Genomic DNA, 14642 nt, shown 5'->3' with positions numbered 1-14642 from the left:
TTATTTAAACCAAAAGAGGAGAAATGTGTCTGTCGGAGAGCTTCATGGAGTTTGGCTGCCTCCGTCCAGGCTCCCACTGATGGCCTTCTCGATGAAGTCCACCAGGCCACGTCGCTCGTCCTTGGTCTTCTGGGTGGCCAGCCACTCTATAGTGTAGTGTCGTCTAATGTGTGCATAAATGGGGCACTCCCATAATATGTGTTGTTGGTTGGCGATCACATTACAGGTGCGGCATAATGGGGGTTGTATCTGCCTTTCTACTTTGCATGAGGTATAGTCTAGCAGGTGTGGGTAGTGTACCGGCTTGCGCTTGTTGGTGTCTTTCTGTTGGTGTCTTTCTAGGTGCGGCTGCTGTAACTGCTGCCTGGCTCTCCTGCAGTCTTTCAGGTGAAGCTGTCGTGGGCTTGATTCGGTTTGTATCACCGCTATAACAGCATGGCCACGATTACCGTACTTGTTTCAGGGGATGAACGTCAAGCTTAGATCTGCATTCTACTATAAATAGACAGCTATGTTCCAACTAAGCTTTCAGTCTTACAATGAGAAAAGGGGCGAACCGTTGTTGTTATTCGGTATCGGCTTCTCATGGCCCGATTACATTGAGCGGTGCTTTCGTGTCGCGCCGTTACAAGAATGACACAGCGGTGTTAACACGCTCTCGCTAACCTTGCGCTTTTTTAAAACATAGAGAAGCCACGTAACCCACAACCACGTTGACCTGGAGTAGCTGGAAATCATTTTTTATGTCTGCAAGGTCTAAGAACGAGCTTGATCAAGGAATTTTTGGTGAGTCGTAATAGTGATTTTGCTGTGTGTTTAGGTTTGAATTGTGTTTTTGTTTTGCGCGTTGGTGCGTTTAACATGGTGCGCAATTTTTTAATGTGAGCAAGGGTTAATTAAAATGCTTCTGGAGGGGTCGTCAGTCCCCGCCAAAAGCATTCTTAGTTAACCTTTTCTGAAGCGCCCTTCTGCCGTGCAACGCCGGCAGTGATGCTCGAATTGGCCGCAACAAACGTTTCAAATGTATCTTGTGGTGCTTGAGCCGTTGGACGGTTTGACGCGTCAGCAATCGCTAACGGGAATGGAGGTTTCATCACTTAAGGTAAAAGCCAGAAAAGTATGAAAACATCTTTACACATCTTTCTCGATTTATAAAAAAAGTGAAGGGTGGCTGGACTGAAGTGGCATGAATTTTAGCACCAGCAATTGATTTAACATATGATTTCGGTCTTTCAAGAAGCACTTTGAACGCCATTGTGCTATGAAGGGATTGGAGACGAGGCGCCCACTTTCCGCTCGTTCACTGTCCGCTATAGACTCCAGTGGTACCTCTTATATTGACCACGTATATGCCGCCGTGGACATATGTTGTGTGCATGTAATCCTCAAAATCTTCTCCATTATAGTACAAAACTCAGTCACAGAGTTGGGTGAAAACTATTGATAGAAAACTTTGGGGCAATAAATAAGAACTACTTAATCATAGATTTAATTACTAGCTGGGAGCAGAAGTGTACCTACGCTGGTTTTCCGCAGGTGTTAAGGAAAGGCGCCTGAACATTTGGTGACCGCTTTCAAGAAGTAGGAGGCGAGGCGGAAAGGAGGGGGAGGGGGGGGGGGGGTTGCTCGCCGTAAGCCCCACTCCCTCCGAATATACACCTAGCTTGCGCACCATTAAAAAAAAAAAAAAACAGTGCACTGATTCGTAGCTGAGGGCTCATTTTCGTGCTGTGTCCTTATCGCACCATGTTTACTGCATGTTCGGCTGGCCTTGCTGGTATTCTTCCTCTCTCCGGAACTACAAATTTACCGCCACCACACGTGCATAGTTCGTTACCCTTATAATTGCTCCTCTTTCGTAGCAGCCACTCAAGTCGGCAGCATTCAAGGCTCCTTTATCCTGTAGTCACTGCCTTCTACCTGTCCTGGTTTATGGTGATTCTCCGTTGTTTGTAAATGCGAGCTCCAACCGACTTTCAAACGAGCCACAACTGTGGCGTGACGCCTTCGATTAACTCGACAACCGCGGCGTTTCTTTACCGGCGAATTAACGCCCGCCGCCGCTTCACAAATTCGCGCTGTGCGCCGACGTGCTCGCGGTGCTGACAGGGCAGCAGCACACAGGGCAAGGCTTAGACGCGTCCACTTGACAAACAATCCGAGCTGTCGTCCCCAGAGCCGCCGCCGCCGTCTCGCGTTCACTTTGTTTGCCATTCCTCGCAAGGGCGCGGGCCTCCTTGGTTGGTCGCTGATAAACAGTGCCGAATGGAGGCGTTTACAGCCGCTTCTCTTCCTCTCAGGCAGCGGTCGCTGGCTGGCGCCAACGACTTGTGACAAATCACTGGCCCTTTGTTGGCTCCAGGGGATTTACTTAACCGCTCCTCGAGGGGGCAATCGCGTCAGCGTCGCGCTCTCAGCCAAGGCAGGGCACGATGGCGGCAATAAAAAGAACTAGCTTGGGTGATGAGTGCTAGCCTCAATACCGTTTATACGCTTTATGTCAGGGAAACATGGACAGCCGTGAAGCGTGCTTTATTTTCGCAGAAAATAGTGGGTGTAAACTGTGGCACGACGGAGGCGGGCCGCGTGGCAACACTGAAGGAAACTTAAAGATGTAATTGCACTGCTTGAGCAAGAAAGGAACTTCAAAGCAAAAGTGAAGCAAAATCAACCTAAGCAGACTGAATGTTCGTACACTTGTAAGTGCTATAGTTGAAGAAACTGGTGATCGCCGACTAAAGGTTTATTTAAAAAGATTAAAAGACGTTTCGGCTTCCATGCGGTGAACAAGTGAACAAGGGTGAACAAGGGTTTCTGAGTGAACAAAGCTTCCATATGGAAGCCGAAATGTCTGCTTACCTTTTGAAAAAAACCTTTGGTCGGCGATCACCAGTTTCTTCAACGATGAATCTTTTACCCGACCAGACGAGATTTCGTAGAAACTTAGATTTCACTTGTAAGTTTTTTTTTTTATTATCGTCGTTGCACTGAGGAGAAACTATGATCGGGTTGCAGAACACATGCCACCACAATTATTCCCTGCAAGGTTGTTTCTATCTCATTTTTCATTCACAGGTTGTTAATGGGCGACCAGGATTTTGCGAGGGGAGCGACTTCTAATAATGAGCCTAGTAATACAGCGCCTAAATTGCCCTTAAAGAAACTTTTGGACATGTCATGTCGCGGCCAAGGAACGCGAACGCAGTACCAGCCCCTTATTTTCTCAATACGTGTGCCTTATTGATCAGTTTCATACACGTTGGTCGAATATGCATTTCTCGGCAGCTGTGGGCTCCTATCAGTGCGCAGTAATAAAGCAAACTGCGAAATGCGGGAACAGTGAGCCTGAATAACTTTTTCACCAGCTAGGTGTTGACTAAATCAATCAGCTAAATTCTTGAAGCAGTAAAATTGACGCTATGATAACGACTTTCAATACCTATGAAGACTCGCGATAACGACTTTCGATAACGAATATGAACAGTCTGCAACACGACCCGACAATTTTAGCCACGATTGAAGGTTTCTTTTCATGTACTGGGGAAGTTCTTCGGTAAGAAAGCAGTCTGTAGATTAGGCAATATGTACACGCTGTAAAGGGAGTCTTTGGTGAGTGCGATTACTTATCTTGAAAAGTGTTTTTCAATTTTTGCAACCATTTTCCTCCGAACTATCTTATGCTTCTTTTGTATTAATTTACTCACAGCTTAAACGCGAATATTTACAGCCCTTCAAAAATACAAGAAATGGTGACCCAAGACGGCCAGCCATATGCTTGTCACTGGATGCGCCTGTCATCGAGACCGACCTCCCACTATCAGTTAAAGTCAATCGAGTTGTTAAAATAAATGAAAGGACAAAAAAAAATACTCCAAACGATGAGAAACCAATGTGAGAGCAGTCGAATCTGCGGACAGGAGAAGCCAGGCGCCGAGGAGCCTCGTTTTTCGTTCCATATGTCGCCGGTGATAAATTGCAGCCCCTACCTGCTTATGCAGTGAGTGGCGCCTTAACGAGCCCGTCCGATGGCATGCCTGCATTCAATGAGAGGAAAGGTCGCGCTGCGCCCGAACTAAGGGGATAGCTGTCCGCTCCCCTCCCGAGCAGGCTGGACTCAGCCGAGACATGCGCACTTCATGAAGCGGCAAGATATATTGCTGTCACCCGCTGCAGGGTTCGAGTGCGCGCACACAAGCGTTCACTGCGAGCATACACGCGGAAAGAGGGCGAGGAGGACGGAGACAGTAGCAGCAGACCTTCTAGGAAGCGAAAAGAGCTTCCTAATTGCGTCAAATGAGCTTCCCGTCATACCGCATGCGGCGGTCGCGATCGGCGCCGGCTACCGAGAGTGCGGACTCCAGGGAGCAGCGGCGGCAGACCCTTGAGGGTCCAGCCACCTGACAGATCGCATCATTAGCGGATTCCACTGATGGATGATGACGATTCGTCGTCGCCGCCGCCGCCACCGCACGCACTGAGCGCCGCTGACGCCGTTGCCCCCATGTGCGTGCGCGAATGTCGTCTGAGACCACGTGGAGCCACTGCAGCCAGCCTCGTTGGTTGCACCACGGCACGTGTGTTTCTTACGGGAAGGCTCGAGTGTGCGCGTGTAATTCGGGTTAGACGCGAAGCGAACGTCTCCATTGCGTCGCCTTAAGATATGTGCAATGATAATGCGGCGGCAGAGGGTATTTTGCTGGAAAAGTGGCGTGGAAGGCGCCGTTTTGGCTGGCGTCTTCTGGGGAGTCGCTCATGGCCGGCTATTGATGTTTCAAATATGTGTTTCATGCAGTGGGAGAGGAGGGGGGGCGAAGGTGTAAAACAAAACGTGGCCTAACCGGCGCCGTGGAATTGCGCACGATGCATATTTAGTTTATTTACGTTATCTGACACGGACTGGAAACTCCCCCCAAAAAGAGACGTCGTGGTAACCAGGCGTAGTCAAGTGCAGAGACAACACACTGTGCAAATAACTTTGTATACAGTGCTAGAATAAACCAGACTGGGAAGAAGAATTTTCTCGACATTATCAAATTGCACCTAACAATCAACCGCGACTAGCAATGTAAAATGGAGAGTTTGCGGATAATCTTTACTTTGGTGGGGCTCACATACAATGCATAAAATCAATCCTTTATTCACTGACCGCTTCTGAATAAAATCAGTTCTGAATTAACTCAAAATTTAGTTCTGAACGTAAAAAATTTGGTTTGTGGATGCATCTAATATCTTCGTACGACAGCACACCGATAGAAGGTTTAAAGGTCGTTCGTACATCCGGGCGCAGACCATAGGCCATTGACCTGGAGGGTAGGGGAGCTTCTGGGATATCTACCAACATAAATTGACTCGAGATAAAACATTCGTACTGCTGAGACACATTCCCGTGCTGTGGAAAGGCTGACGAGAAGTGGGCACGACTGACACGCATTCTCTGCATGACAGCTAGTCTGTTATAATACACATATTCTTTATATCGTGTGGGACATAGAACTCTGTAGTAATCATGAACAGGAGAGGTCAAGCCCATACACAAATTTCATCAAAACACTGGGAAGTATATGCCGGACAGGCTTATCCGACAACTCAACGCCCCTTAGCGCCATTCAGCTGCAACCAAAATATGCTTCTCAGCACCCGACGTCTACGTATCCTCGAAGCAATCATTGCCACACGTCGACTACGCCTCTAAACAGCACTCCATTGGTAAAAGGCAAACTCCCGGAAATACGCCACAAACTCAGACCAACGAAACTTCGTACAGTCTCTGTTCCGCCACCAATCTCTAACATTGTCAAAATTTTTATATCAATTTTATAACAATAAGCTGAACTTGAGTCCCCGTTTGTACTTAAAGGAGCCATGAAGAGAAAATTCAAGTTGGTTTTATTCGAAAGATTTCGTGTTTTACAGTGCCCCCAGCGCTTGTCCGGATACAAACGGTGCTTTATTCACTGAGAAATTAAACAATTAGGTTAAAATTTTGATTTTCCCGCTCAATCGTGTGTTTTCGTGGTCCCAAGTGACATCACAGGAACCGACCGCTCCGCAGCCTAGAGTAGCTTCATTCACACATCCGCCGTACAGGGTAGACACACGTATACGCTGGCGCCGCCATTTTCGGTTGCTCGCTCGCCGCCGAAGCAAGTCATTGTGTCAAAACCGCGCTAAAATTATCGCCGCAACGCGGTTTACTGAAGAAGTTTGAATCATATTGTCTGTTTCGCGTTGCTAGGTCTCGTGGGAAACAAAAAGAATAACGCGTTGAGCCCGTTGGCCCAATGGACCTTTTTCCAGTACCGGTCCCTCTAGCGGCCGCCACGGCGAACTAAAAATGGCAGTAAGGCGCACCCCCAAGAAAGTTTGGCTTTCGGAGAACTCGTGCACAAAATATCCTGGTCCCGCAGCCCCTCCCGCACTGACCCGTCACCGGCACCTTTCACATGAATGTCACGGTAGCAGGCGAACGTTCTCGTGACTAATCTGCGGTGTTCGAAGCGGCCCCCCCCCCCCCCCCTTTTTTTTTCATTTTCGTAACCCCCTCACTGGCAGCCATGTGCTGGCAGCGTGGTCAGTCTCAAGCGTTTTTGCCCCTTTTCTTAGAAAGCCATTATTGTATGCACGTACGAACCCACCACGAGGAGTTCAAAGAGAAAAAAAAGAAAACGTGCAGGTTATAGCCACTCCCTAAGCAGAAAACCAAGGGGCGCGCTTTTGTTTATTTTGCCCGAGGCGCCTGCCAAGAATGGCGGACCGGCAGCCCGCGCATGCGCAGATCGCTACTGGAAAAAGGTCCATTGCGGCGGCACGGGACCGTTCAAAGGTTGTCTCCACCCTGTCCAGCGGTGTTGGTTTGTTCCCGCGTTTCTTTACGTTCCGTAACCTAGATGGCGCCACCATACCGTGGCAAGCGTTTGGTTTGTTTTTGCCCGCATTTAAACCTGGCTTGTTTTTGTTCTGGGAGAAAATATTCCTTCCCTGAAACAGTGCTCGCTCGACAAATGGGATCACGTAAGACACCGTTGCTTGCGTCAATCGGCCAGTGTCGTCTGAGACAACCCCAAGCCCCGTAGTGCTGTGCAGCTAAATCAAGCATGCTGTGCGCAGTACGAACAGCAGAACGCATCAGTACTTCTATACATGTGCTTTCGTAACTTCCACTGTTTGTCCCATCATTCTTATTGCTTTGTAAAGAATGTGCCCTAAATTTAAGCGCAAATCGCTCGTTCGTCTAGTTTGTAAGCTCTACCTAATTTGCGTCTGCTTCTGCCAGCCTCCGCCAATCGCAGAGCTTAGCTCATGTGACATCATAGGTTCTGTTGCGGGAAATGAGCTGGTGGGTCGCATGACCATTCCCGTTTTTCCTAATTATGTAGCTTATTTGAGCGAAGTTTACGTTAAAAGTGGTGTCAGTATGATTCTAACGAGACAATCTTTTGAATGAACCAAACTTGTGTTTTCTCTTCATGGCTCCTTTAAGGACTCCTGGAAGAGTTTCTCCGCGAACTAATCACGCTTATGCCGTTATGCCTTACGTGCCTAGAGTGGATTTCTTTAAGCACTCTTTCATTATCAAAAAATTGTTGAGTGGAACAACTTAAATCGATGTGTATTGCCTATAAACAATATGGTTGACGTTTTTGTAAACAATTTGAATGCATTCTTTGTGTAAACCTTGCATTCCCCACCCTGTAAAATCCCGGAGGGGGTCACACTATTGAAAATAAATAAATAAATAAATAAATAAATAAATAAATAAATAAATAAATAAATAAATAAATAAATAAATAAATAAATAAATAAATAAATAAATGTGGCCTTCACGCCACGGCGCATGGGGGAAAAGAAAGCACTATCTCGATGACCAATCCGGGAAACATTGGCATCATGAAAATAGCTAGGGACCTCCATCAGAAACGCATCTTCACGCATGCAGCCAAGCAGCGAACAATTGTATTTGTGCAATGGTACACACGAACCTTAATGAAGACGAAGCCTCAGCCCTTCGGAACAGTGCCACTGCGGCAGAAGCTAAAATGATGGACATAGGGCTTGCAAGGTCCGAACGACGACCTTTCTCCCCTCTTTCCTTTCCCACCCTACGCGTACCAACACCTACACGGTGTCCAAGAAGATCATGTCACCCGGTTGCAAGACCCTGCTATTGATAGCAATAGTAAAAAGCAATTCATAAAGTTCCCTGAGAATTTTGGTGCACATGATTGGCGTGGAATGAGTAGGCTGACTCACTCATGGAGGTCCCATCTCGGCATTCGCTAAACAAAGTCCAGTAGTGGCAGTAACCCGCTACAAATGATGGCGTTGCGAACAACATGTTACATTTGTAAAGATGATAGTCTTTCGTGGGCTACTTAAACGCGGAAACTCTGGTCTGTCTGTCTGTCCGTTAAAAGAGTAGTAAAACGAGGCGCTTATATCAGCAAAACATTTCTAAACTTCTAAATATGGTTGTTATGCTCATACGTGTTAACATTCTTCAGGAAAAAGAAAACATTAGCATATTTGAGGCAAAACATCAATATGTATAGGATATTTTCAGTGCTCTTTAATTAAAAACACATGGCTGCTTGATGAAACAAAAAAAAAAAAAAGATGCCCCCAGAAATACACAAACTACTCAAACACGGCCCCCTGCGACACTAGCCCTCCTGGCTGCATTCCAATAAGTCAAACAGCAACAGTAACGAAAGCTTCCGGTAGATGGCACGTGGATCGCGCGGGGAGCAGTGGAACGCGGTAAATTTGAATGGAGTTGACCGAACCTTTAGTGTGTTTAATGTGGCGGGACCGAGACGGGGAAATGAAGAGCACGAGAAGTGAGCTGGAGAGAGAAGGGAGACATTTACTTGACAGGGTCGGCAGACGACCATCATTTTTCGACGACATTTGCAACGAAGTGCACGTGACCGGATACGCGGCCATTTCTTTGATAACTTAGGGCAGTACCCAATACCGTTTCAAAACAGTAGCGTAGTCACGTTACTATTTCTCGTGTCAAGGGTATGGACACGTTACTCGTTACATGCGATTACTAAAGCTTCCAGCCATCTTAAAAATCATGAAGCGACGGGGACCGAAACCCAAGCGCCCTCCTTGCGACACCCACGCCTTTCCCGCGGCCACTCAGTATTTAAAGCGAATCTTCATATTGGGGACGGCTCTGTGCATTGTTTTCCTGTGCGCGAACAAAAACGCCTTGCGGCAAAGCCAACCTCAACGGAAATGCTCAACAGGAAACGGTGGTAGGCTTTGTTTATTCTCTGAAAACGGTAGCAATTGGCCGCTGAGACGACTCCATCATTCCTCCGAGGTTCCTTTATTCGTCATAATTATTTCAGTCAAAGTGAAGTTGTAAACGTTACATGATTCCCGTTTGCTTTAAATGCATGGCCATCTACTTAGGGATTACGGTTACATAGAATGACTAGAACCTTGGTTTTATCGACACTATCCAGCAAAAACGTATGTGACCAAAATGATTATTATTACGCCGAGATTTATTGACTTATCATGATTAGTTCAAAGTGAAGCTCTGCGGTAGGAAAGCGGATCGTGCAATGTTTGCCTGCAGGAATAAAACTCTAGCCCTTTTAAGTTACATTAATAATTACAAAGCCATAGTCACTACCACAAGCAGATGAGGAAAACAATAAATAAGTGTTCTTTCTCTAACCATGTGTGTAATATCTATTTTGTACAGCTCAGCTAGTTATCCACCGCAGCAGAGAAGACCGGCTCGTAATTTCTGTTTGAATTTTGATTGGAATTTTCTTCTGTTTTCTAGTTTTTTTGTAGTTACACTAGTAACCACAAAGCCATAGTCAAAATGACTAGCAGATGATGAAAACAATAAATACGTGTTGTTTCTCTAACCATGTATATAATGAGTAATTTGTACAGCTTAGCTAATTATCCAGGTCAGCAGAGCAGAATGGCAATTTTTGTTTGTATTTTGGTTGGAGTTTTTCTTCAGGTATGACCAAAATATGTGTTTATCTGAACCTATTTAGAAATGGGTATATCTGCTTGTGCTTCCGCTAGCCAGCCGTGTTTAACACAACTACAGATAAAGATATAAAAGTTGAATAATAATAAAGAGCCCTCGAACTATTAAGGCACTCGTAACCAACGTATAAGCCAAACGCCATAGTGAAATTTATCATAGAATGAGCGATAGTTTATGACGCGTTTACCAACAAGCTGTACATTGTTCGTGAAACAAATACAACAGCTCGGAGCCCAAAAGAGAAAATAATTAGATAGTTTTGACATGGAATACACTGTGAAACATTCGAAATTTATTGTAATACAAATATTCTGTTTTCCAGGAGCAAACAAGTTTGAATAAATAGAGACGACAGCACATCAAGAACGACGGCGGCAAGAAGCTAGTACAGCAAAAATGTAGGAAAAATGCAGCGTTCTTGGGCAAATAAGAGTTGCAAGCACGTTGGGTTAAAAATTACGGAAGAATTTGAGTATGCTTCTTCGTTTATGACGCGCGGAATTGCTGAGCATCAGACAATCAATAAAACCACCCACAACGTCTAATAATTACATGCATGTCAGGCGTGAGCCCGTGGTAACTCAAGGATTTCGGAAGAAGTTAGGCCAGAGGCACGCTGACCCATAGGCAAAGTCATGCTTTAATTATTTTCTGCCGGGATTGTGTTCCACAATTTCCAGTAAATTGTTGTTAAACTCCTCAGACTACTATTCTCTGATTGCACTATCTCCACACTAGGCAGAGTTAAGGGGAATATTACATTTTTAAATGCAGAGCATTTGTATAACTCACGATGTCACCCGTGCGTCGGCGTCCGCAGCAGCCAGCCTCCCCCTACGCTATAAAAAGAAACAACAGTTACCGGCGCCTGGTTTCGATCCCACGACCCTGCGGGCGGAACGCAAGGTACATGGTGCTTTACCCACTGCGCCACAAAGCCGACACAGAATGAAAGGCTACGAACGCGCCTTATATCTTTGACTCATTCAAACTACGTCAAGAAGCTGCTGATACAACGCATTCACTACCTGTGGGTGGAACGCGAGGTACATGGTGCTCTTCCCACTGCGCCACGAAACCGACACAGAATGAAAGGCTACGAACGCGCCTTATATCCTTGACTCATTCAAACTACGTCGTCAGCGGCGTGCGTTGGCGCCTCAGCGGCGTGCTAGCGGCGTGATAGCTGCGTGGTGTACACGTGATAGCACCAACCCCCCAAACACTAAACGTTAACGCAATACACCCACCCCTTATGCGACGCATTTACTCGAGTCCCCCTCGCGGGGAGATCGGCCCATTTTTTTTTTTTGATAGGAGGAGGGACGAGGGAATCGGTTCTGAAAGCCGATCTGTTACAGCCTCGCAGCCTGTTAGGGATACGCTGCGCCTGATCCGAAAAAAAAATACCATTCGTTCCTAAAGAAAGTTGTTGAGAGAAGCGCGCTCGTGAGTGGCGCTCGTGAGTGGTACCGGATGACATTGATCCAAGCTTACTGATATCCCTGAAGCTCCCAGCCTATACTTTTGTAAGAAAGAGCGTTGATACGCAGCAAAATATTTAAAAGAATGGTTAGAGAAAATCTGGGAAAGGCGTAAGCAATCTAAAGAGGATCGAGGAAGGGTCTTTCATAAATATTTAATAGAGGAATCATTTCAAGAAATATGCGCAATAATAATTATGCGTAAAGTAACCATAATAAGAACACAGACACACTTCTCAAAAAATTTTTCGTAGAGATATTGAAGAAAACCAGATCAATAAAATGGGATCGACGAACCATCCTCAATACACCATTACTAGAGAAATCGTTTACAAAAAACTGAGTCTATTTATAATTATGCGTAATAAAAACAATAATAGGAACATCGGCAATCGTGTAACTGATTTACACTGTTCACTTTGTTATTGCTGATCTTTTTCAGTCAATCATTGGCTCGCCAGAATCTTTGTTTGTACCGAAATCGCTTTGCATTGAAACGTGCGAGTACCTAATTGACCGTGGGCAGCTTATATATCCGCGCACCAAAAGTCTGCGTAAAAACAACCCGATCAAAATGTGTTACTCAATTCCTTACATTCCGTAGACATTTATCGTGTTATAACTGATTGTTTTGCTTTTTTCAACGATTTGTTATTGACATTTTTATATTAGAAATTGGTGGCAGTGAAGGAATTTTTTACAGCGAAGCTGTATATCGCTCATTCGGTTGCATTTTTTTCTTCTAGTGGCCCCTCAGCGGGATTGTTCAGCAGAATACGCTTTGCGGCGAAGCTAAATTTTGCCGAACCTGAACGCACGGGCATTCTCTTTGTTTGCGGTATACCAGCAAACGGCCGCAGCGTCCGGGATCGAATTGGCGCCCTTGGGATCAGTAGCCCAACGCATTGTCCACTTTCAGTTAACACGTTTCAGATACAATTATTCGGCAGCCACGGAATCCGTATAGCGCTGATTCTCTATCAGTAACTATGGTGCACGACGGCCTTGATCGGCATGCAGCGATGCTTTTTTTTTTTTTTTTTGTTCCGTCGTCCTCCACCACTGCATTCGGTTCTTCCCAAACGCGAGCCAAGAGCCCGCGTTTAAAAACACGAATTTGTTCTTCTTTCAAACGAGAAGATGGTTGCCGGGGTCGGTAATTGCAATGACTTGCAATACTTGCAATGCTGCCAAGATTCCAGCGCCCACAAGGTGACTCCGACAATGCCGGCGATACCATGACGTGGTGAAGTTGCGCTATGTTCCTGACGCCGGTGCTCGGGCGCTGCCCGCCACGCAAAGTCGCCTCGTCCCGTCTGTCTAGACAGGAAGCTGCCTTCGCTCGCAGACTATGCTTCAACTGCAGCGCCCCTGGGACGCTCGGAGAACCCTCGTTCCCGTGCTTGGATTTCGGGCTGTTTTACGCCCGCGTGGAAACGTCGTGTGCATTGTTGGGCATACCTTTCTCGATGGGTGTTCGAGTTGCGCAGATGTGTTGCTGTGACAGAGACGTGGTTCAGGCCGTTCCGTGTGGACCAAACGACGACTGATATCCGTTCGTGGCGCAGCGCACTTTCCGTGGGTGTTCGAGTTGCGCAGATATGTGTAGCTGTGTCAGAGACGGGGCTCAAGCTGTTCCCTTTGGACCAAACTACGACTGACATCCGTCCGCGGCACTGTGCAGATTTCATGGGTATTCGCTGGCCTCTGAACTGCGGTAAAAGGTACTTTTCTACTGTTTGTTGCATTAAAAAGGTGACAGCTGCTTCGGTTTACTATTTCCAAACCAGATGATGGCGGAAAGTGGGCCCCAACAAAACTTTTCGGCGTCGGAAGCTGCAGTGCCCGTAAGACCTGTTTTTGTGTCTGTCACAGTGCTGGTGGAGGAGAATGCAGGTGAGGAGCAACTTGGAGGACATGTTCTGGTACTTGTGCGTAGACTAATGGTGATGTTGATACAAGGTTTTTCTGCGAGAGTCGTGTGCCGCTGGCTGGCTCGAAGATTAGATCACCATGGAACCAAGATTTCCGGTAAGCTTACTCTTTATAAATCGTCGTTTTCGCCTGAATGGAAACTGTGTATAATTCGTTCATGGAAATTATTAATAGCTATATAACTGCAGCAAACGGGTTGGGCACCTTGTTGGGCATCGTGTTCCGTGACTGCGCTTGTAAATTACCTTAACGTGTATCCGCAAACAGCAGTGTCAGCACTTTGAAGCTTTCGCAATGGCAGTGGCGCTTTCCGTATTTTTTGAGACATGAAAACCGGTTACTACGGTCGAAAATGGCTGTCACAAACTCTAACCGAATCTTCTACATTTACAGATATGCGCAATATCTAGTATACCTCGTCAACTGCTCGCGATAATGCCATGGAGACGTTGTGCTTTGAGTGCGACGTCATTGCGCCAGGCGAAGCGCTTCGTGAGCGGCGCGCAGACTCTTCGCCACTGATGTCTACACACTAAATGGCTTTGCGTGTCTTCGTTTGGAGGATGCTCCTTTCTTAGCAGCACCGCTTTGCCAACGGAAGCGCTCGGGCACGGGGCTCTTGAAGACGATAGTCATTCTTGGGCTACTTAATTAAGGGGGCCCCAGCTTTTAACAATCCTATGTGACTTTCTACTTCACAAACCATGGGCTTTTTTAAGCCCGTGGGTTGTGAAAAGATTTACAAATGCATACAAATACGAAAAGATTCACAAATGCATACAAATGTGCAAAACGGCTCAGTTTGCTTATTTTAGAAACAAGTAAACTTCTGCACTAAAAAATAAAACTCCAGCATGGTATACCGCTAGCGCCACCTAATTAATATAAATAAACTAAAACACATTTCTTGTTTATTTTTTATTTGAGCGAGATGGGGATCTATTTATTAAAGTAACTATGCCGTTAGGAACACTTTATGAATTTGTAAAATATTTCCTATCGGTACACGATGCTTTTTAAACCGCTGGGTCACGAATTAGGAAATCCCATAAGAATGTGATCACGTGAGCACCACTTAAACCCAAAATCCTTGCTCTTTCTGTCCGTCTATCTAACCGAAAATTTACCGCTGTCCGTCCGTCCGTCCGTCTGTCTGTTTTTGCGAGAGTGTGCGAGTGGTGAGAGCAAGTGGAGAG

General features: G+C 46.1%; 1 protein-coding gene across 3 annotated transcripts in view; it reads left to right on the top strand.

Annotated features, from left to right (window-relative positions):
* The first annotated feature begins 12685 nt into the window (after positions 1–12685).
* LOC144178500 (neural cell adhesion molecule 2-like) overlaps positions 12686–14642 on the top strand; it is a 389343-nt gene continuing 387386 nt past the window's right edge. Inside the window, exons 1-3 of one of the 3 annotated variants that reach the window (XM_077706411.1) lie at positions 12686–13228; positions 13302–13407; positions 13474–13542. In XM_077706411.1, coding sequence (XP_077562537.1) covers positions 13302–13407; positions 13474–13542 — 175 coding nt within the window. In that variant the 5' untranslated portion in view covers positions 12686–13228. Of the gene's footprint in view, positions 13543–14642 lie in introns of all 3 variants that reach the window. The other 2 variants (XM_077706409.1, XM_077706410.1) reach the window with 2 other exon arrangements.

The sequence above is a fragment of the Haemaphysalis longicornis genome, unplaced genomic scaffold (assembly GCF_048455015.1).
Source record: "Haemaphysalis longicornis isolate Haplotype H1 unplaced genomic scaffold, Haemaphysalis longicornis Haplotype H1 scaffold_4, whole genome shotgun sequence".
Lineage (NCBI taxonomy): Eukaryota > Metazoa > Arthropoda > Arachnida > Ixodida > Ixodidae > Haemaphysalis > Haemaphysalis longicornis.
This window is presented reverse-complemented; position numbering and strand designations above follow the sequence as displayed.